At 38.8% G+C, this 23153-nt stretch overlaps 1 protein-coding gene across 2 annotated transcripts in view; it reads right to left on the reverse strand.

The window, feature by feature from the left end:
* deup1 (deuterosome assembly protein 1) overlaps positions 1-23153 on the reverse strand; it is a 96309-nt gene that overhangs the window by 61521 nt on the left and 11635 nt on the right. For both annotated transcript variants that reach the window (XM_033022425.1, XM_033022424.1), the window contains exons 2-3: positions 17937-17993; positions 15397-15568 (exon numbers count right to left, since the gene is read on the reverse strand). In XM_033022425.1, coding sequence (XP_032878316.1) covers positions 15397-15568; positions 17937-17980 — 216 coding nt within the window. In that variant the 5' untranslated portion in view covers positions 17981-17993. The remainder of the gene's footprint in view (positions 1-15396; positions 15569-17936; positions 17994-23153) is intronic.

Below are 23153 nucleotides of genomic sequence, written 5' to 3' on the forward strand. Positions count from 1 at the left end.
GCTAAAAGAAGATATGAGGTTGCTTTGGCAAGTAAGGTGAAAGTAAATCCAAAGGGTTTCTACAGCTATATTAATAGCAAAAGGATAACGAGGGATAAAATTGGTCCATTGGAGAAACAGAGTGGGCAGCTATCTGCAGAGCCAAAAGAGATGGGGGAGATATTGAACAATTTCTTTTCTTCGGTATTCACCAAGGAGAAGGATATTGAATTATGTGAGGTAAGGGAAACGAGTAGAGTAGTTATGGATACTATGAGTTTCAAAGTAAAAGAAGTACTGACACTTTTGAAAAATATAAAAGTGGATAAGTCTCCAGGTCCTGACAGGATATTCCCTAGGACATTGAGGGAAGTTAGTGTAGAAATAGCCGGGGCTATGACAGAAATATTTCAAATGTCATTAGAAACGGGAATAGTCCCCGAGGATTGGCGTACTGCGCATGTTGTTCCATTGTTTAAAAAGGGTTCTAAGAGTAAACCTAGCAATTATAGACCTGTTAGTTTGACTTCAGTGGTGGGCAAATTAATGGAAAAGATACTTAGAGATAATATATATAAGCATCTGGATAAACAGGGTCTGATTAGGAACAGTCAACATGGATTTATGCCTGGAAGGTCATGTTTGACTAATCTTCTTGAATTTTTTGAAGAGGTTACTAGGGAAATTGACGAGGGTAAAGCAGTGGATGTTGTCTATATGGACTTTAGTAAGGCCTTTGACAAGGTTCCTCATGGAAGGTTGGTTAAGAAGGTTAAACTGTTGGGTATAAATGCAGGAATAGCAAGATGGATTCAGCAGTGGCTGAATGGGAGAAGCCAGAGGGTAATGGTGGATGGCTGTTTGTCGGGTTGGAGGCAGGTGACTAGTGGGGTGCCTCAGGGATCTGTGTTGGGTCCTTTGTTGTTTGTCATGTATATCAATGATCTGGATGAAGGGGTGGTAAATTGTATTAGTAAGTATGCAGATGATACCAAGATAGGGGGTGTTGTGGATAATGAAGAGGATTTCCAAAGTCTACAGAGTGATTTAGGCCATTTGGAAAAATGGGCTGAAAGATGGCAGATGGAGTTTAATGCTGATAAATGTGAGGTGTTACACCTTGGCAGGATAAATCAAAATAGGACGTACATGATAAATGGTAGGGAATTGAAGAATACAGTTGAACAGAGGGATCTGGGAATAACCGTGCATAGTTCCTTGAAGATGGAATCTCATATAGATAGGGTGGTAAAGAAAGCTTTTGGTATGCTAGCCTTTATAAATCAGAGCATTGAGTATAGAAGCTGGGATGTAATGTTAAAATTGTACAAGGCATTGGTGAGACCAAATCTGGAGTATGGTGTACAATTTTGGTCGCCCAATTATAGGAAGGATGTCAACAAAATAGAGAGAGTACAGAGGAGATTTACTAGAATGTTGCCTGGGTTTCAACAACTAAGTTACAGAGATAGGTTGAATAAGTTAGGTCTTTATTCTCTGGAGCGCAGAAGGTTAAGGGGGGACTTGATAGAGGTCTTTAAAATGATGAGAGGGATAGACAGAGTTGATGTGATCAAGCTTTTCCCTTTGAGAATAGGGAAGATTCAAACAAGAGGACATGACTTCAGAATTAAGGGACAGAAGTTTAGGGGTGGGGACTTCCGGTGGCGCTATGGAGGCTTGAGTCCAGCGCCAACTAGCTCCGTGCCGAAGAAATTAAAAACGGGAGAAAATCGGGTCTTACCTGCAGCGATCGCGATCTGAACGGCTGCCTGCGTGACGTCATCAGGCGCGCGACTTTAAGGTATGGCGCTACAACGTACCCCCCCCCCGTGGGACACAAAAAAAAGCCGGTAAAGGGAAACCGCAGATGGAAGAGGAAGGCCCTACAGAGGCCTCGGCCTCAGTTACAACGACGGCCCAGGAAGACCCTCCGAAGAAAATGAAACAGAAAAGGTCTGAAATGGAGGATCTTAAAATCTTTCTCGCTGCCGAAATGAAAACCTTTGGAGAGAAGTTTGGAGAGAAGTTTAAAGAGGAACTTGACTCTTTTAAGGTAGATTTTAAAGCAGAAATGCTTTTTACCGTTCAACAAATGCTGGAAATCTGGAAGAGGACGAGGGAGGAAGAGATCAAGGATCAGATGGAAGTGCTGGAAACCAGGCTCGTTTTGGTGGAAACGAAGGTTAAAACGGAGGTGGACCCCATTCATCATGTACTTGATCAACATAGAACAGCGATAACCGAACTTGAGAAATGGGCGACGACAAGTGCGGAAACTGTAAGTCGACTCCTTATTGAAAACCAACGCCTCTCCGATATGGTGATCAAATTAAATGATAAGTGTATTGATTTGGAGGGGCGTCAAAGACGTAAGAATCTAAGAATTGTAGGGGTGAAAGAAGAAAGTGAGAAGGAAATGGGCACTCGGGATTTTGTGGCAGACCTATTACAAAAAGCCTTAAAATTGGATCACAAACCTTCACTCGGTCGAGCTCATAGAGCGCAGCGACGTCGTACACAAGATGATGCCCATCCAAGACAAATTATCGTAAAGGTGCAATTGGATCATGAATTTGATGATATAATGAAGAAAATTGTTCGAGGCGGACAGCTCCTTTTTGAAGGTGTGAGATTCAGTATTTACCGAGATTATCCGGCAGAAGTCTTCAAGAAAAGAGCGCTGTTCACTGAGACAAGAGAATACTGAAGAATGTACCTGATTTGAAATACAGCTTGTTTTACCCCGCAAGACTAAGAGTCTTCTACAAGTCCAAGGAGCACTTTTTTACATACCATGAAAAAGCACTGGAATATGCCAAAGAAGTTGGTAACATGACCATAGACTGAAGAATTTACATTACTCCTTAGGAGTCAAGCCAGATCTAAAAGGACCTTTAAAGTTCTTTTAAGAGCTTTAAGGACATTCGGAAACCGAAATGGACGGAGGACATTGGATAAAACCGTGATCTTTGTATTTTTGTTTATTAATCAATATTATTATCTGTATATTCATACCTAACTATATATGTAACAACTAATACTTATTAAATATCTATATTACCACTAAAATTATTAACATTAACATTTCTCATAAAAATTTAATACTGTATATGATTGATAACAATGATTAATAATTAATAGTCTTCGATTAACGTAGAAATGAATTACATACTTATATTATATAGGAAGATATGCAAGAGGTAAATTAGCCTACGTCATTAAAAAAGTTTAACGGTTTTTCTCTTTATTTTTCGATTTAAAATTAAATTTATAGATTTAGCGAAAAAATTAATATATGTAGAGAATAATAACGTTGTGAATTTTTGCTGTTTTTGAACTTTTCTGCAGGGTTACGTGCTTATGTATGTATACATATGGGTGTATATATATATATATATATATATATATATATATATATATATATATATATATATATATATATATATATATATATATATATATATGTGTGTATATTGTGTGTGTGTATGTATGGGTATGTAAATAAGTTTGTTACTCCCAAAGAAGTTATTTGAATGTTAGAAATAATCTTTTTTTTTTCTTCGGGCACGGAGCTGGAAATTTTTTTTTTACAAAGGCTACGGAAGTCTTTAGAATTCTAGCCACGTTAGTGTGGCTATCACTAACTACATTAATTGTAGATGTAGTTCTTTTTCTTTCACCCTATACTAACTAACTCTATCACTTTTTTCACTTTAAATATTTTTATAACTTAATGTTTGAATGGAAAAATAAGACTGATACAAGGAGATGTGTTCGGAAGAGCGATGTATATGATTTTAAATTCATCTATTTGAGGTTCGGGAGCAGGGTCAGGTTCTATGTGTTGTACCTTCTGCTCGGTTATAGACCACCTTAGAAACAATATGCAAGATGTTAATATGACAAGAGGGGGTCAGGGAATAACATTTTGTAGTTGGAATGTCAAGGGAATCAATGAACCAATTAAGAGAGGTAAAGTGTTGGCACATCTAAATTTAATCAAAACAGATATAATATTTCTTCAAGAAACACACCTTAAAAAGGAATCTCAACATAGACTTAAAGCTAGGTGGATCGCTGAATCATATCATTCCTCCTTTTCCCATAAGTCCAGAGGAGTTGCAATACTAATTCGTAAAGGAATACCTTTTAAGAACTCTTCAACAATAGTGGATATTGATGGTAGATATATTATATTAGTTGGAGAGTTAAATGGAGAAAAAGTGATTCTTCTTAATGTTTATGGGCCTAATTTTGATAACCCCAAGTTTTTTAATAAAACATTTAATAAAATTCCTGAATTTACACAATATAAATTAATAATTGGAGGAGACTTCAATTGTACATTAGATCCATACTTAGATAGATCATCAAGGCAAAAAAAAGTAAAATCTCAATCAAGTGTATTTCTAAATTCATTTATTAATACCACTAATATTAAGGATGTCTGGAGAATAGAAAACCCAACTGGACGGGAATATTCATTTTACTCACCAGTACACAAAACATACTCAAGAATAGATTATTTTTTAGTTGACTCTACGTTTATCCCATTTATTTATAATTCAAAATACCATAACATTATAATCTCAGATCACGCACCTGTAACATTCATGATTAAATTAAATGGAATGTCCGAGAAACAAGCATATTGGAGATTTAACCCACAAATTTTGAACGAAAGATCATGCCAGGAATATATTATTAAACAGATTCAAATATTTTTTGAGGTAAATGACAACCCTGACACACCTACTTCTCTTATGTGGGAAACGTTTAAAGCGTATGTTCGAGGTACATTAATCTCTGCTCAAGAATTTTATAATAAAGAGAACAGGATTAAGCAACAAACATTGGAAAGCGAAATCAAGCAACTAGATATAGAAAATGCGAGAATGCCATCTACTTTAAAACATAATAAAATTGCGGTATTGAAATATAAATTAAATAAAATGTATTCAGAACAAGTAATAAAACTTTATCAAAAAACCAAACAATTACATTTTGAATTTGGAGACAAACCACAAAAATTATTAGCACGTCAGTTACGAAAAATGGAAGGGGAAAAAACAATTCATAAAATTAGAACAGAGACAGGAGAATTATTAAAAATGCCCAAGGACATAAATGATAGATTTCTCCAATACTATCATAACCTTTATTCAACTAAAACCGTAGCACAATCAGAAGGAATAGCAGATTTTTTAATAAAATGTAATTTAAAAGGTTTAGATTCAAACGATAGAGAATTATTAGAAAGGGAGATTACGATAAAGGATATTGAGGAGTCTATTGGCTCTTTAAAAAATGGTAAAGCAGTAGGACCAGATGGTTTAGGTTCCGAATTTTATAAAAAATTTTATGATTTGCTTAGCCCACGTTTACAAAGACTGTATGAGTATATATATACTCAACAGAAACTTCCAGACACTTTAAATGAATCAATAATAACACTTATTCCTAAAGCTGATAAAGATCTGGAAGACCCGGGATCATACAGAGCAATTGCACTTTTAAATACAGATCAGAAAATTTTAACTAAAATACTAGCGCATAGATTAAGTACAGTGATGAATAAATTAATACACCCTGACCAAACAGGCTTTATTCAGAAACGGTACTCATATTATAATCTAAGAAGATTATTTAATATTATATATTCCAAGAGAATTATTAATGAAGATCTAGCAATAATTTCACTTGACGCTGAAAAAGCATTTGATCAGGTCGAATGGCCTTACTTATTTTCGGTGATGGAAAATATGCAGCTGGGGGAGAAATTCTGTACACGGATAAAACTGTTGTATACAAATCCCACGGCTAGAATATTTACAAACCAAAGGTTGTCATCTAAATTTAGCCTATCTAGAGGTTGTAGACAAGGATGCCCATTATCTCCATTATTATTTGCGCTTGCTATCGAGCCACTGGCAGAAAGAGTAAGGGGGCATCCGGAAATACATGGGTATAACACAAAGGACACAGTGAATAAAATTTCTCTATACGCAGATGATGTATTAATTTACATTACAAAACCAGAAATTAGTATTCCAAACTTATTAAAGCTAATAACCCAATTTGGTTCACTTTCAGGATATAGAATAAATTGGAATAAAAGTGAAATTATGCCAATAAGGGAACATAACAAACAGATAATACAACAATTTCCATTTAAAATAGTAAATGAAATATTTAAATATCTAGGTATTTATGTAACTAAGATATATACATCATTATTTAAAGCAAATTTCCCCCCATTACTGAACAAACTACATAAGAATATTCAATACTGGAAAACACTTCCTATCTCAATGGTAGGCAAAATCAATGCCATAAAAATGATTTTTTTACCGCAAATATTATACCTTTTTCAGACAATTCCGATATATTTGGCAAAAAACTTTTTTTTTAAATTGGACTCTATTGTTAATGATTTTATCTGGGATTATAAGAATCATAAGATAAACAAAAGACACTTGTGTAAATCAAAAATAAATGGAGGCTTGGTTTTACCCAATTTTTTGTTTTATTTCTGGGCAGTTAACATTAAAAATATGAATTTCTGGTTGGAAGAAATAGATCATCAACCAGACTGGTTAAAAATGGAAAAGGAAGATTGTTTACCTTTTGATATCGGTTCGATATTATTTGCTACGTCTAAATTAAACAAAAAAATTATAGGGAAAACCCTATAATATTTAGTGCTATACGAATTTGGAAACAATTAAAAAAGACATTAAAATTAGATAATTTATCACTTTTTCTTCCAATTGTGAATAATCCTTTGTTTAAGCCTTCATGGTTGGACGGGGGTTTTACACAATGGAAGAATTATGGAATTAAAAATATGGGACAACTTTACAAGGAAGGCACTTTTCTGACATTTCAGGAGTTGCAACAGACTTATGGACTTCGAGGAAATGATTATTTCAGATATCTTCAACTTAGAGATTATGTAAAATCGAACTCCCAAAAATTTCGAATTAGAAATTCAGAAATTCTTGATGAATGTTGGAACAAACATCCTAATACAGAAAAATTAATATCTTATATATATAATATCTTATTAGACAGTGACATTCCTTCGACGGACTTACACAGACAAACATGGGAAAAAGAATTAAATCAAGTAATAACGAAAGATACTTGGGAAGAAAGTTTGCAACACATGCATCAGTGTTCACTAAACGCCAGACATTCTCTAATACAATTTAAAGTAGGTTACATTATTCAAAAACAAAACTACATAAAATTTTTCAACATATCTCACCTATATGTGATAAATGTCAACATTTAGAAGCTACATTATCTCATATGTTTGCAAACTGTATAAAAATTAAAAAATTCTGGGTAAATATTTTTAGTATAATATCTAAAGTAACCAGCACACAATTGGACCCAGATCCAAAATTAATAATACTCGGAATATTAGAATTAAATCAAACACTTAGAACAACACAAAGAAACTTTATTGATTATAGTTTAATAACAGGAAAAAAATTAATTCTAAAATTTTGGAAAGGCCCTACGGCCCCCACAATCAAAATGTGGATTATAGAAATGACGGAGACCTTAAACGTGGAAAGAATCAGATTTTCCCTGTTGGACAAACAGGAATTATTCGTTGGAACATGGTCTCCTTTTATTGATTATTTAAAGGGTCAGAATGGTTCAGCACAGGAACCTGACTAGCACGCGGGCTAAAGAATGGATGAAATACTATACTCTGAAATGTACGAATATATCTCGAATGAAGTCTTTTTTATTTTAATACATTTTTCCATTCTTCTTTAACTATCTTTTTCCTTTTTTTTTTTTTTTTTTTGTTTGTTTTTGTTTTTGTTTTTCTTCTCTTTCTTTTCTTTCTTTACTTCATCTATCTCTTTAGTTCTATCTAGTTTAAAAAAAAAAAAAGGCAAAAAGTATTGGAGACAATGTAATAATAATTGACAATATTATCAATTTAAAAATGTAAGACTGTAATGATGTAAATAGGTTATGTACCTATCTCCAATAAAAAAAATATATTAAAAAAAAAAAAAAAAAGAAGTTTAGGGGTAACATGAGGGGGAACTTCTTTACTCAGAGAGTGGTAGCGGTGTGGAATGAGCTTCCAGTGGAAGTGGTGGCGGCAGGTTCGTTGGTAACATTTAAGAATAAATTGGATAGGCATATGGATGAGAAGGGAATGGAGGGTTATGGTATGAGTGCAGGCAGGTGGGACTAAGGGAAAAAAATTGTTCGGCGCGGACTTGTAGGGCCGAGATGGCCTGTTTCCGTGCTGTAATTGTTATATGGTTATATGGGTATATGGTTCAGATTCATACGAGTTTATTGTCAAACACACCAGGGTGCAATGTAAATTCCTTGTTTGCATGAAGCTCAGAATATACAGTTTACATAATGATGATAGATACATACAATAAATACAATGACAAATACAAAACAGCAGAATGGTGCAGATTGTAGTGCATTCTGAAGTAGTGCAACAAAAACAAATTTACAAAAATGCAATAACAATAACCAAATGTTCGGATTAAGTCTAAGAGTATACAACAGCCCCTCCAGAAAGTGGATGTGAGAAAGGTGATTGGTTCAGGAGTCTGATAGCAAACGGGAAGAAGCTGTTCTTAAATCCGGATTCGGAGGTTTCAAGTTCCTGCATCTTCTTCCAGAGGTAGAAGAGAGAAAAAGGAATGGCCAGGATGACAATATTTCCACCTGGTGCAGCATATCGTGAAGATGGACTGGATGGAAGTGACGTGCCTGTGATGTACTGGACTGTGTTCATCACTCCCTGCATATTCAGACAGTCAAGAGCAGAGCAGATGGCATATTGTTCTGTCAGAATACCTTCTATAATGCATCCATAAACATTAAAGAGAATCCTTGAGGGTGTGCCGATTCTTCTCAGACACCAGAAAAAGTAAATACGCTGATGAGCTTTCTTGATCACTGCTTCAATATGAAGGAACTAGATTAGGTTGCTCAGTGTGCCCAAACCTATCTGATCTCCCGGTTGCTAAACACTTTACCTCCCCCGCTGACCTTTTTGTCCTGGGCGTCCTCCATTATCAGAGTGAGGCCCGGCGCAAATTGGAGGAACAGCACCTCATATTTTGCTTGGGCAGCTTACACCCCAGCGGTATGAACATTGACTTCTCTAACTTCAAGTAGCCATGCTTTCCCTCTCTCTCCATCCCCTCCCCCTTCCCAGTCTTATGATCTATTCTACATTTTCCTTGACCTCCATTCCCTTGGTCCTGTTTCCATACCTTACACTTCGTTATCTATACACCTCCTTTTCTATGTACCGCCCACTCCCCTGACATCAGTCTGACGAAGGGTCTCAACCCATTCCTTCTCTCCAGAGATGGTGCCTGTCCCGCTGAGTTACTCCAGCATTTTGTGTCTATCTAAGGTTGCATGTGATATGGATGCCTAAGAACATTAAGATGTCATCCATCTCTACAGCAGCTCCGTTGATGAGGACAATGTTGTGTTCTCCACCACCCAGGGTTCCTTAAGCCAACAAGGAATATCTTGCTGATGTTGAGGACTAGGATGTGGTTCTGGCACCATAACACAATGTTCCTGATCTCTTTCTTTTAATCCATCTTATCATTGTTGTCGAATGGACTGACATAAGTGGCATCATTGGTGAGCATAAAGATCAGCTTTGTGGTATATATTTAAATTACAATGCTAAATAGGAACAGGTCCTTCGGCCCATAATATCCATGCTGAACATGATGCCATTTTAACCTAATCTCCTCTACCTGCACTTGATCCGTCCATTCCCAGCATATCCATGTGCCTATCTAAAAGCCTCTAATATGCCACCACATTCCTGGCAGCATGTTCCAAGCACCCACCACTCTCTGTATAAAATCTTGCCCCACATTTCCTTTGAACTTTGACCTCTTTACCTTCAAGTTATGCTTTCCACTCTATTTCTACCATGGGACCTTGGTACTTGACCTGGTACAGTGGAGGGTCACCCTTCTTTAAAGCCTCAGAAATTGAACCTGAAGCAGAGAATGAATCGGTTCAATCCTTTTTTTTGCAAGATAGACCCTAATTGGCTTCAATACAGTCGTCAACGCATTTATTGATAAAACCAGTGACAACTGAGGTTTACTCATTCAGGCTGGATAAAATTATCTTGAACATGTTCCACTCCACTGACTCGAACAGTCCTGATATAAACCCTCAATCTCCACAGACCACTGATGCATTACTCTCTTTGTTGGTGCCTCAAGCTTCAATCTGTTTGCGTCAGCAGAAGAAGCATTGACTGATGATCAAACTAGCCAAAATGAGGGCAAGGGATGGAGCAATAATCACACTTGATGGTGTAGCAATGGTCAAGAGCGCATGGGACAGTCTGATGGTATTTATGCAGTACATGCCTCAAGTTAGCTTGATTGAAGTTATCAGCGTTGATGAATAGGGCATCAGGGTTTGATATTTCAAGCGAGTTGCCGACTGGGTGTAATCCATACGGTATGGGGTAATATGTAGACAGTTGACAAGATATTAGAGGTGAATAAAAAGAAAGGCACTTCATGCTCATGTATTCCAGGTGAGAGGAGCTGAACTGTGCTAATACTGTCACATCAGTACACCACAGAGCATTGATCATAAAACAGATGTCACAGTCTTTCCACTTGCCTGAATTTTCTGTATAGTCCTTACAATAAATGAAGAAACTCTATATTAGGGTCAAGTAATTCCAGGATGAGCCGTTTTTCAGTGAACCAATGAAAACCAGAGTCCCCAATCGACCTTTGAAACAACAATCTTGCTTTGAGTTCTTCAAACTTGTTCTTGAATGATTGAACTGTAGCTTGAATTATACTAGGGAGTGGAGGTTAAAATTCTCAGTTTCAGCTGCACCTCTTTTGTTTGTACTCATAGCTGTGCCAGTTGTGTCGATTTTACTAAAGGTCAAGAGTACCGAGGCTTGCTGTAATTAAGCAATAATTGACAGGGGACGTTCAGTGCTCGATCTAATGATGGTCTCAATGCTAATTCTAATGGATAAATAATGAGGAAAAATGACACAGAAGGCTCTTGAATGTTTTAAGAGAAGCTTCACTTAAAATGGTGCCATTCTCCAGCACCATCTTAACAGGTCAAATCAAGATCAGGATATTCAGGATAATATAATAGCATACTTTAATTTATTCAGAACCATAAATGGGTGATTTTTGAACTCTGGACAAACTCAATAGTGCCAAACTAACAACTGGATAGCAGTTGCATTATTGCTTTTAATTTGGGCTGCATCTAAAAGCAGAATTTCATAGTGCCTGCATTAATTAAAGATAACCTGCCTGGCGAGATCTCACACAGGCACTGAAACCCTGACTCCTATGGGTAATGTACTGGGCCTTCTGTAATGCTGAATCTTTCAGCTGCACGTCCACAAACAAGATTCAGTCACCTATTGTGAACAGTTTGCCAACTGGACTTTTATAGGCACCCATTAATTGTGCAATTACACCAGGAGAACTATATATTTTTGTTCAGTTAAAGGGATGCATTTCCCATCATAGAGAATTCACAATGAGTTTCCTGGTATGAAAATGGTGGAGAACACACAGAAATTGAATAGAATATGACAATATTTTCTGAGCTTCAGAAGAATGAGGCATAACCTTACTGAAACATATACATTTCTTAAGGGTAGTTGAAGAAAGACCGTTTCATCTGCCTAGAGTATCTAGAACCAGGCATAGTCTCAAATTAGGGCAACGTGTACTTTGAACAGAAATGGGTTTAATTTTCTTCACTCAAAAGAAAGTGAACCCAGATTGTTTGCCAAGGGCTATGGATGTTCAGATCATCCACGTAGTCATGAAAGAAAATAGACTGATTTTGGAGCATTGAAAGAAACCAGAGACAAAGGAAAAGATTAAGAAATGTATCTTTGTAAAAGTTGAGGCATATTCTTATTGGATATCTCTTGAAATGGGGCCATACAATCTTCTGCAAAATCAAGTCCTCAAGTTTATTCGTCACATACACATACGAGATCTGCAGTGAAATGAAAGTGGCAATGCTCGCGGACTTTGTGCAAAAAGACAAACAAACAACCAAACAAACTATAAACACAATCATAAATACACACATATTCTTTTACATATTAAATATTGGAAGGAAAAACATTCAATAAAGTTGGTCCCTGGTGAGATAGGAGTTTACAGTCCGAATGGCCTCTGGGAAGAAACTCCTTCTCAACCTCTCCGTTCTCACAGCATGGCAACGGAGGCGTTTGCCTGACCGTAGCAGCTGGAACAGTCCGTTGCATGGGTGGAAGGGGTCTCCCATGATTTTATTGGCTCTGGAGTTGCACCTCCTGATGTATAGTTCCTGCAGGGGGGCGAGTGAAGTTCCCATAGTGCGTTCGGCTGAACGCACTACTCTCTGCAGAGCCTTCTTGTCCTTGGCAGAGCAATTCCCAAACCAGATGGTAATATTTCCGGACAAGATGCTTTCCACAGCCGCTGAATAGAAGCACTGGAGGATCCTCGGAGACACTCTGAATTTCCTCAATTGCCTGAGGTGGTAAAGGCGCTGCCTTGCCTTACTAACGAGTGCTGAGGCGTGTGATGTCCATGTCATATCCTCAGAGATGTGGACTCCCAGATATTTAAAACAGCTCACCCTATCCACAGGATCCCCATTTATCCTCAATGGTGTGTACGTCCTCGGATGATGTGCCCTCCTAAAGTCCACGATCAGCTCCTTAGTTTTTTTGATGTTCAAGAGGAGGCTGTTGTCCTGGCACCAGAGTGTTAGATCAGACACCTCCTCCCGGTAGGCCTTCTCATCGTTATCTGAGATCAGGCCCACCACCACAGTGTCATCAGCAAACTTAATTATTGAGTTGGAGCTGAACCTAGCCACACAGTCATGTGTGTACAGGGAGTACAATAGGGGGCTGAGGACGCAACCCTGGGGCGATCCTGTGCTCAGGGTGAGGGACTTCGATATATTCCCTCCCATCTTGACTACCTGGGGCCTGGCGGTGAGAAAGTCCAGGGCCCAGGCACACAGGGGGGTGTTGAGCCCTAATTCCAGTAGTTTCCCGGCCAGTCTGGTGGGGACTATCGTGTTGAAGGCTGAACTGTAGTCTATGAACAGCATCCTCACGTAGCCCCCCTTCTGGCTGTCAAGATGAGAGAGAGAGCGGTGTGCAAAACCTGGGAGACCGCATCGTCCGTGGATCTGTTCGGACGGTATGTGAACTGCAAAATTGCAGGTTGGCTATACAGGTCCTCCCCAGGATACAAATGGCTGATTTATGTACAGCCATACTTACAATCCAGCTTGTGGGTGACCGACAGAATGGACTTGCAAGATGCTGCAGGCATCTTTTGCCGTGTACGAATTTGGCGCGTGGCAATATCCAAATAGCTGAATTAAATGATTAAATGCCCAAGGTTGCCCTTGGTTGTCCTCTGTTTTTTATTGTAATATATTTCCGAGCGGCCACATTTCTGACTTGTGACCTGTGCGAGTTACAAACACATTTCAGGAACAGAACCCTGTTGTAACCTGGGGAGGAACTGTACACTTGTTTGTGGCCTGCTACCTCTTTTCCATCTTTATGTAATTTGTTGTATCCAAGTAGTCTTTAGCTTTATAGCTGATAAATGGCCTTTACAACCCACCATGCCATCCTACTTTCAAATCAACTGTGCATTCTATATCAAGACCATCTCTTGAAGCAATGGTTATTGAATTCTGTGCATTTTCTAAAGCCTACTGTTTAAATCTAATTTCAAACTAGTATTAGAGTCAATGCTGAATACAATATTGGAATTATATAGGCTCAATCAGGTACTTAGATCACTTTGATGTTTATCTGTAAGATATTCTGTTTAAGGTCTGAAGAATATGGATGTTGTGAGAATCAGTAACTTTGACGGGGGAATACGAGAAAAATGACTAAGATCAGATAAAGGACTAGACTAAAAATCATATGTACCAGAAACATGAAGATACACTGTAGTGAATAACAAATGCTGCTCAAAATAAACATTCATCCCAATCTCATAATAATTATCTATACTGCCACATCTGCTCATTACTTGAACAATCTTATTAACATTTTCTACTTTTGTACAGATATATTGCTGGACACTGGTTAATGATCTGTAATTGAAAATACAAAACTGCGCACAATGAACAATTGAAATAAACACAGAAAGTGCAGCAAAATTGTAGAAGATCTGACAGCATTATGGTGAGAATCAGAATGAACATTTCAGATCAATGACCCATCAACAGAACAGAAGTGTGAAAACAATTACTTTCTAAATTCTGTAGAGATGACAATGGAGAGATAAAGGGAATGTCCGTAATACAGTGGAGACCAAGGTGCTCTTTAGTTGATAGATAAATGAATGTAACAGGAGACAATTGGGGAATGTGGAAAGAAACAGAGTAAAATACAATAGACAGAGTGATAGAATGCAGCTATTGCTGGAAATCTGGAACAAAAAAAAGAAAACTGCAAATACCCAACAGATTAGGCAGCAACTGTGGAGAAATAAAAAACTGTTAAAGTCAAGGACAGCTTTATCTTCCACCTGGGCATTTTGCAGCCCACAGGATGCAATACTAAATTCAACTTTAGAGAGATAGAATTGAAACAGGCTCTTCGGCCCACCAGGTCTGCGCTAACCGTACAGTAACACCATCCTACATGCTAGGGATAATTTACAATTCTACCCAAGCTAATTAACCTGTATGTCTTTGGAGTGTGGGGGGGAAACCGGAGCACCCGAACAAAACCCATGTGGTCACAGGGAGAACGTACAAACTCTGTACAGATGAGAAAAATGTGACTAAAAACACATAAAGGACTTGACTAGCAATCAATGATCAGGTTTGATCCTGTGGTCAGGATCAAACCCGGGTCTCTGGTGCAGTAGGCAGCAGCTCTTCCATAATACACTCTGCTGCCCCCATTTTAGATAATCTTTTTTTTTTGCTTGTATCAGAACAGGCTAATTCTCATGCACGATTATTCACTTTTAATGTTCCGCACTATAATTGCCCAACCTCGGATTTCCACCTTCATTTTTCGCTCTTGGAATGGACAAACTGAAATACTTTACTGCTTGTGCATGCCTGAGCATTCATGTGTGGTGCAGTAACATCCCACTCTATGCTAAAGGTACATTATCATTGTTGCAAAATATTGCCTTCTTCCACTAACTTTCCTTTATTTATACAAATTTTGTTAGTCACATTCTCAATCAATGTTAGTTTGAAAGAAGCTCCATATCTTAGTAACATTATTGGCTTTTATTTCTTAAGCGATTTAACAGACAATTTTCCCTGGCAGTTCTTTGGTCAACAAATGTATTTAAATACCTGCAGCCTTTGCTACTTTACCTCATGTTGTTTCGAATCAAGGCAAGTGTGTACATTGGTCAATTCCTGTTCACACATTTCCAGCTGGGTCTCAAGACTTTGTGACCGTTGTTCCCATTCAACTTTTTTGCGATTCACCATGACATCAATTTGATGCAATAGTTCCTGGAGCTCTGCTTCACAAGAGGTGTCCCTAATTTCACAATGAAAGCAAAAACATAAAACTTCCTTCACAAATACTTTCAACTTTTTTCATTTAAGTAAAAATAAAAATGTACCTAGTGTTTATGTATTCACTTTAATTAAATATTTTCAACCACAATGGAATCGTTTTAAAAAAGATATCTGGAATCTTCCTCAGCATTTCTAGTGATTCATGGTGACATATACTACAGAGATAGATTTACAATGTCATATGATGACTCCACTACGATTGATTTAGGTTTGGTGCAAAGCAGTCCAAGAGAGAAAATAGTCCTGCAAGTTTGGTATATAATTCACAGTAGTCCTTTTGAATTTGCACAAGTTGACAAACTAAACAGCAAATCACAATGTTCTGACAGTGCTCAGACTTCAGTTAGTAGTACTTTTATCTGATCCAAAAGTTTGCAAGTTCCCATTCTATATACGTTGATAATAACACCAAAGTTGATAATCCAGTTCAAAACAGGTTCAAAGGGTATAGTGTGTTAACAGAAGTGGCAACTTTTGAACAAGTAATAAAATAGATGCCCTGTTCTTTCAGGTGAATTAAAAAGATACCAGGGAAGTATATTAAATAACACACAAATGATCCGGAAGTGGCAGCGCTGCCCTAGCAGCAGCGGCTCGCCTGCAGTCCGTTTGTTTTTTCTTTTCTTTTTCTCTTTCTCGTCCCGTTGTCACAGTTTGTTTCAGTTTTATTTTAGTTGGGTATGTGTGTGTGGGGGGGGGGGGGGGGGGGGGGGGGGGAGAAACTGTTTTAGTATCTTCCTTCGGGGGGGGGGGGGGATGCAACCTTTTCTTGTCGTATCCCCCGTCTCTGTCTCCGTCTGCGCTGAGGCCTAATGGCGGGGCTGGCCGACTTCAGGGCTGTGGCGGCGGCAACCGGACTTCGGGGCTGTGGCGGCGGCGGCGACCTGACTTAGGAGCCTCGGAGGCTCGGCCACGGGTCCAGTGGACGATAACGTCGGGAGCTCGCAGGAACACAGGTTGGTGACCTGTTCTTCGGAGCTCCCGCAACAGCTGCGTCCGCTGGACTGGAGGGCGGCAGCTACGGCAGCTTCGACCGCCCCGGGCCACGGAGTTGGAACCTGCCCGTTTGCGGAGCTCGGATTCAGGCGTGGGACTTACCATCACCCGGTGGGGTCACAACATCGGAAGCTTGGATCGCCTCAACGCAGAGGGAGAACAAGGAAGGAAGAGACAAGGACTTAAGACTTTTGCCTTCCATCACAGTGAGGAGGGCCTGGTGGACTCACTGTGGTGGATGTTAAATCTGTGTTTATTGTGTATTTTGTTATTTTTATTCTATGTTATGACTGCAAGGCACGAAAATTTGTTCAGGCTGAAAAGTCTGAATGACAATAAAGGACACTTGACCTGATAAGAAAATGATTTAAATTCTAATTATCAAATCATTATCACATTGGTGCTTAGAAAATATCTGTCTCTGCAGATGCTGCCTAACCTGTTAAATATTTGTATAATAATATATCCAAAGTACTTTATTGACTCAAAATTGTTTTAAGATATGTTTTATTTCTGTCTCAGGCCAGTCGGTCACCATATTCCCAAACTTTATACACAGCTCATGTATTATTATTGAAATCCGACAAATAAAATGCAGCTTTAAGCATGGTTGGATAGAGGTTCAAAACATATATTTTTAAAAAAAAACAGTTCGTGATTGCCTGTTTGTAGGCAGAGCTTCAATGACAATAGAACAACAAATCAAAAACACTATAGATGCTGAAAATCTAAATAAAGCAAGAAATGCTGGGAAATAGTAAGCAGGTTAGGCAGCACCAGATGACTCGTACATCTAATCTCCACAATATTGCTGCCTTCACAGATATTCCCTTTGTTCTCTCGAATTATGTGGGCATAGGATCATCTGGTCAATTGGCTAGTGGGGCAGTTTTCTAACTTCCCATTAACCCAATTGATTGGAGGACCCAAACAACTCACCCCTCAGGCAATTCAGTCCTTCCCACCACGTTCTCTGCAACTTTAAAATATGATATTTATCTCCTATGGAGAACTCCAACCTGAAGCATTGACTCTGTTTGCTTTTCCACAAATGCTGCCTGAATTGAGGTTGAGGAGGCCTAACACTACCCAAGGCCTCACTTTTGAGCCAATGGATTGATTCTCATCAAAAGACCAAGCTCTGGACCATGCTGGAGGAAAAAGCATGATTGTAAATGCAGACAACTGGCAATCTCAAGACAGTGCAATATCTGCCACATTGTATTTTTTTGGTTAAAAAGTATTTTGCAAATCAAAAGTATTTTGAAGGAAATTATTGCTTAATACAGATACAGGACATAAAAGAAACAACATAAACCAAAGAAGCTTACCGTAATCGACCATTCTTTTCTAACCCTTTTATTATTTCTTCCATTTCAATAGTTTATCTACAAAATAAAAGATTGTAGTGAGAGCAATAAACAAGGCGGAGATATTAATCCAGTAATTGCAGATAAATTTAGCACTTTCTTGTCCTTTATTATTCGTAAATACATTGAAGGTGTAATAGCTTCCGAGATGATTCTGTCAATATTGCGGTTCGGCATCATCTAGACCAGGATTGTTCCAAATCAAATATTTTGTCCATATAAAGACCAGGCAGATCTCAGAAAAGTTTGATTTCTTTAACTGGTTTCAATGTATCTGAGGGACTAAAGTAAAATTTGCCGATGCCACTGTAATCGGCCAGTGTGGAGATGATTGGGTAATTCTCCTCTCAATCCATACTGTTTAAATAATTGAGCCGATCTTCTCCCCATGTATATTTGCAGATATGTTCTACTGTCTATGCTTTCCTGGATAAATGACTATTAACTTATATAGGGTTTATTTGCTCTGGGTTTTTTTTTGGTTTTTTTTTTAAATGACTGATAACTCAATATTACCTCGATTTCCTTGGAGGATAATTATTTTAAATTCTGAAAATTTGGAAATATCAGCCTATTCCTGATGAATATTCAGTGACAAATGCTAGAAAGAATAAATAGTCTAAAATCTAATTGATTAATGAACGTCTAATATTTTTGACAGTTCCGCCCTGGCTGGTGTGTTCCAGATTCTAGTTTCCAAAATTAAATGATATTTTTAAATAATTTCTGAAATTACTTTGCACTGATTAAAAATAGTTCCTTGCATAACTGATGTTGCTTAACTTGTAGTAATAATATTGATGATAAATTACTAAGTGGTGATCTTCCTTCCTGTAGAACAATCATTGTCAGTGTAGCCACTCTGACTGGTTGTTTCTGCTGCACTTGCTGCACACAAGGACAGTAGACCAAGATGCAACATTTTCTCTCTTCTAAATCAGCTGAGCTTCCCATTTGTCTTTACCTCTTCCAATGGCTTCCAGAGGCTCTAACCCATTGCCATATCTCAGTTCTCTCTCGGTCGATTCCTCTCAATTTCTCACACAACGTTGTCCTTGTAGTGGAGATTTGGTCATACAACAAGTCTTGATCTCTTGGGCAGTTTCCAAAACAGAGTTTCCTTAGGAATGCCATTAATATCCATCCACGAAAGAATGAAACAAGGAATTGCAGGTGCCAGTTTACAAAAAAAAAACAAAAAAAAAAAACACTGCTGGAGTATCTCAAAGTGCCAGACAGCTTCTCTGGAGAACATGGATAGATTATGTTTCGGGTCAGAACCCCCATCTTCAGGCTGAGTCTACGCTTGGTCTCACTGATGTACATCGGGCAACCAGACACTCCGCTTCCCCCAAACAGAACAAGGATCGAATTTACCCGGTTTTCACCTTTCACCCCACCACATCCAACACATCATTCTTCAACATTTCCACCACCCTCATCGTAATCCCACCTCCAGACACATTGTCTCATCCCAACGCCTTTCCGCCTTCTGCAGAGGCTGCTCCCTTCGAACTCCTTGGTTCACTTATCCCTTCCTAAACCAAACCACCCCCTCCCCAGATACTTTACCCTGTAAGCCCAGGAGATGCAACCCGTCATAGAAACATAGAAAAATAGGTGCAGGAATAGGCCATTCAGGTCTTTGAGCCAGCACCGCCATTCAATAAGATCATGGCAATCAGTACCCTGTTCCTGCTTTTCTACACATATCCCTCGATTCCTTATTCCTAAGAGCTAAATCTAACTCTCTTGAAAACATCTAGTAAATTGACCTCCACTGCCTTCTGTGGCAGAGAATTCCATTAAAAAAAAAAATCTAAACTTTTCCTTTTTACATACTGTAAAAGTCAGTTTTAGACTCACTTTAGTCAAGTCCAGTCAAGTTTTATTCGTCACATGCACATAAACTACAGTGAAATGAATTTGCCAGCGGTGGTACAACAAAAAAAGAACACACAGTACACAATAAAAATATAACACAAACATCCACCACAGCATTCATCACTGTGGTGGAAGGCACAAAATTTGGTCAGTCCTCCTCCATTTTCCCCCGTGGTCGGGACCACAACCCTCCGCAGTCGAGGAATATTCTGTTTCCATGGTATTTTTATTCAAATATATAGTGCAAAATTATGTGGACTCCAATGTGAAAGTTGGAAGAGAACTCTACAAACTGGCTGAGCAGTATAATTGATTGATTCACGAGTAAAATACTAAGTTCCAAAGTATTACCAATTAAACCTTACATGTTTGACAAAAATACTGCCTTTTATATTTAAGAACATTGTGCATCTTTGTCATATATTGGATTACTCATTTAAAAATTTGAGGAATAACATTTGAATAACTATCTCCAGTTAGGCAGCTCCTCCATTATCCAGCTCAATTATGCCATTTTCAGTTGGTTTACACTTATTACACTAATCGCTAAATAGTGAATCTCAGCAAACTTCACTATTAAGTGTTGCCTCTAGATTTTCCAAAGAATGTGAAAATTAAAACTACAGATTTAACAATCAGAATTTTGGATTAATTCAGGTTTCCACTTAACCAATTACTGTGTACTGGTCAATTTAAATTGATGACTGATATTCTTAATGTATTTGAAATAAAAGTATCACCCTACATCAACACAAGTGTTGGCATGTTATTGTCATGTGTCCGCTGAAAAATCACCTAAGTGGGACAGGCCCAGAAGGGTGTAATCCTGATCTCCCAAGCTACCTCACTGTGACCCTTGCAAACTGATTTTTATTGTGTGCAGTTTTGGTCCCCTAATTTAAGGAAGGACACACCTTAAGGAAGGACGGTGGTGGGGAAGATGCTGGAGTCAATTATAAAAGATGAGATAGCCGAACATTTAGTTAGCAGTAACAGGATCGGTCCGAGTCAGCATGGATTTACGAGGGGGAAATCATGCTTGACTAATCTTCTGGAATTTTTTGAAGATGTAACTAGGAAAATGGACAAGGGAGAACCAGTGGATGTAGTGTGCCTGGACTTTCAGAAAGCATTTGATAAGGTCCCACATAGGAGACTAGTGCGAAAAATGAGGGCACATGGTATTGGAGGTAGAGTGCTGACATGGCTAGAGAAGTGGTTGGCAGACAGGAAACAAAAGAGTAGGGATCAACGGGTCCCTTTCAGAATGGCAGGCAGTGACTAGTGCAGTACCGCAAGGCTCGGTGCTGGGACCGCAGCTATTTACAATATACATCAATGATTTGGATGAAGGGATTCAAAGTAACATTAGCAAATTTGCGGATGACACAAAGCTGTGTGGCAGTGTGAACTGTGAGGAGGATGCTATGACAGTGCAGGGTGACTTGGACAGGTTGGGGGAGTGGGTAGATGCATGGCAGATGAAGTTTAATGCGGATAAATGTGAGGTTATCCACTTTGGTAGCAAAAACAGGAAGGCAGATTAATATCTAAATGGCATCAAGTTGGGAAAAGGGGAAGTACAACGGGATCTGGGGGTCCTTGCACATCAATCTATGAAAGTAAGCATGCAGGTACAGCAGGCAGTGAAGAAAGCGAATGGCAGGTTGTCCTTTATAAGAAGAGGAATCGAATAAAGGAGCAAAGAGGTCCTTCTGCAGTTGTACAGAGCCCTAGTGAGACTACACCCGAAGTATTGTGTACAGTTTTGGTCACCTAATTTGAGGAAGGACATTCTTGCTATTGAGGGAGAGCAGCATAGGTTTACAAGGTTAATTCCCAGGATGGCGGGACTGTCATATGCTGAGAGAATGGAGCAGCTGGGCTTGTACACTCTGGAGTTTAGAAGGATGAGAGTGGATCTCATTGAAACACATAAGATTGTTAAGGTTTAGACACGCTAGAGACAGGAAACATGTTCCCGATGTTGTGGGAGTCCAGAACCAGGGGCCACAGTTTAAGAATAAGGAGTAAGCCATTTAGAACGGAGACGAAGAAACACTTTTTCTCACAGAGAGTGGCGAGTCTGTGGAATTCTCTTCCTCAGAGGGCGGTGGGGGCAGGTTCTCTGGATGCTTTCAAGAGAGAGCTAGATAGGGCTCTTAAAAATAGCAGTCAGGGGATATGGGGAGAAGGCAGGTACAGGGTACTGATTGGGGATGATCAGCCATGGCTCGAAGGGCCTAATGGCCTACTCCGGCACATATCGTCTTTTGTATGGTAAGTCCTTTAAAAGAGGGGGGAGAGAAGAAGGAGTGGAGACAACTTTTAAGAAGCCAGAGATACATGGCTGTGAAGCTTGGCAGGCATTTAACATTACCGGTCGGTTATCCTTGGTTCTTAAAACTACTACTTACCTTTTTTTTCTCCCAATGAGCCAATGAAATTCATTGGTCAACACCGGCTACAACCTACGAGAACCTCCGTGAACCTTCGATGTGTTGAACATGTTGAAAAATTCACGGCGGCCATAATGAGGCCGCGACTCGTTCCCAGAATGCTGGAACTCCTCACGACCATGAAGGAGACTCCCCAACAACCACCCACAAACATGTGGCGACCGCATAGTCTCCTGCAGTCGCCTAAAAAGTCACCTAAGTGGCCCATTAGGCTTTTGAGAGGTCTGTTCAGAATGCAAATAACAGAAGGGACGAAGCTGTTAGCCAGGGGATAAAGCCTCAACCATTTCATAACAAAGTTGTACTTGATGTCCAAAGTAGGCCAAACAGCAGCTCATTGGAATAGAAATGTTTGTCCATTGAAAATACTTCCATCAACTAACCTGCGTTACCATCTCACTCATGTACACATTCCTCGAACTAAGATGTGCAGTATTTGAACCTTCTGCTTTGATCATTACAAAAGCGCCATCTAGTGAAAGATAGAGGTAGGACAACATTTCACAGTGATTTTGTGGAAAGATTTCAGATTAAAAGATAAAAGTTCTATTAGAAATTAAATATGGCCAGCCAATTTGATTGAATATAAAGAAAGAAAGAAATATGGAGAAAAATGTTTCAAATTGCTTTAATTATGCAGCACAACATACTATATATAGCCCATTTGTTCATTACTGTTTATGGGACCTCTATGTGTGTGAAAGTTGGAGGCTGTAAATATGAATGAATGAATGACTGACTGAATAAGTTTAATGGCCAAGTATTCACATACAAGGAATTTGCCTTGGTGCTCCGCCCGCAAGTGACAACGACAGACAGTGACAGCATGGCCGTC

Source organism: Amblyraja radiata, chromosome 6 (assembly GCF_010909765.2).
Source record: "Amblyraja radiata isolate CabotCenter1 chromosome 6, sAmbRad1.1.pri, whole genome shotgun sequence".
NCBI lineage: Eukaryota > Metazoa > Chordata > Chondrichthyes > Rajiformes > Rajidae > Amblyraja > Amblyraja radiata.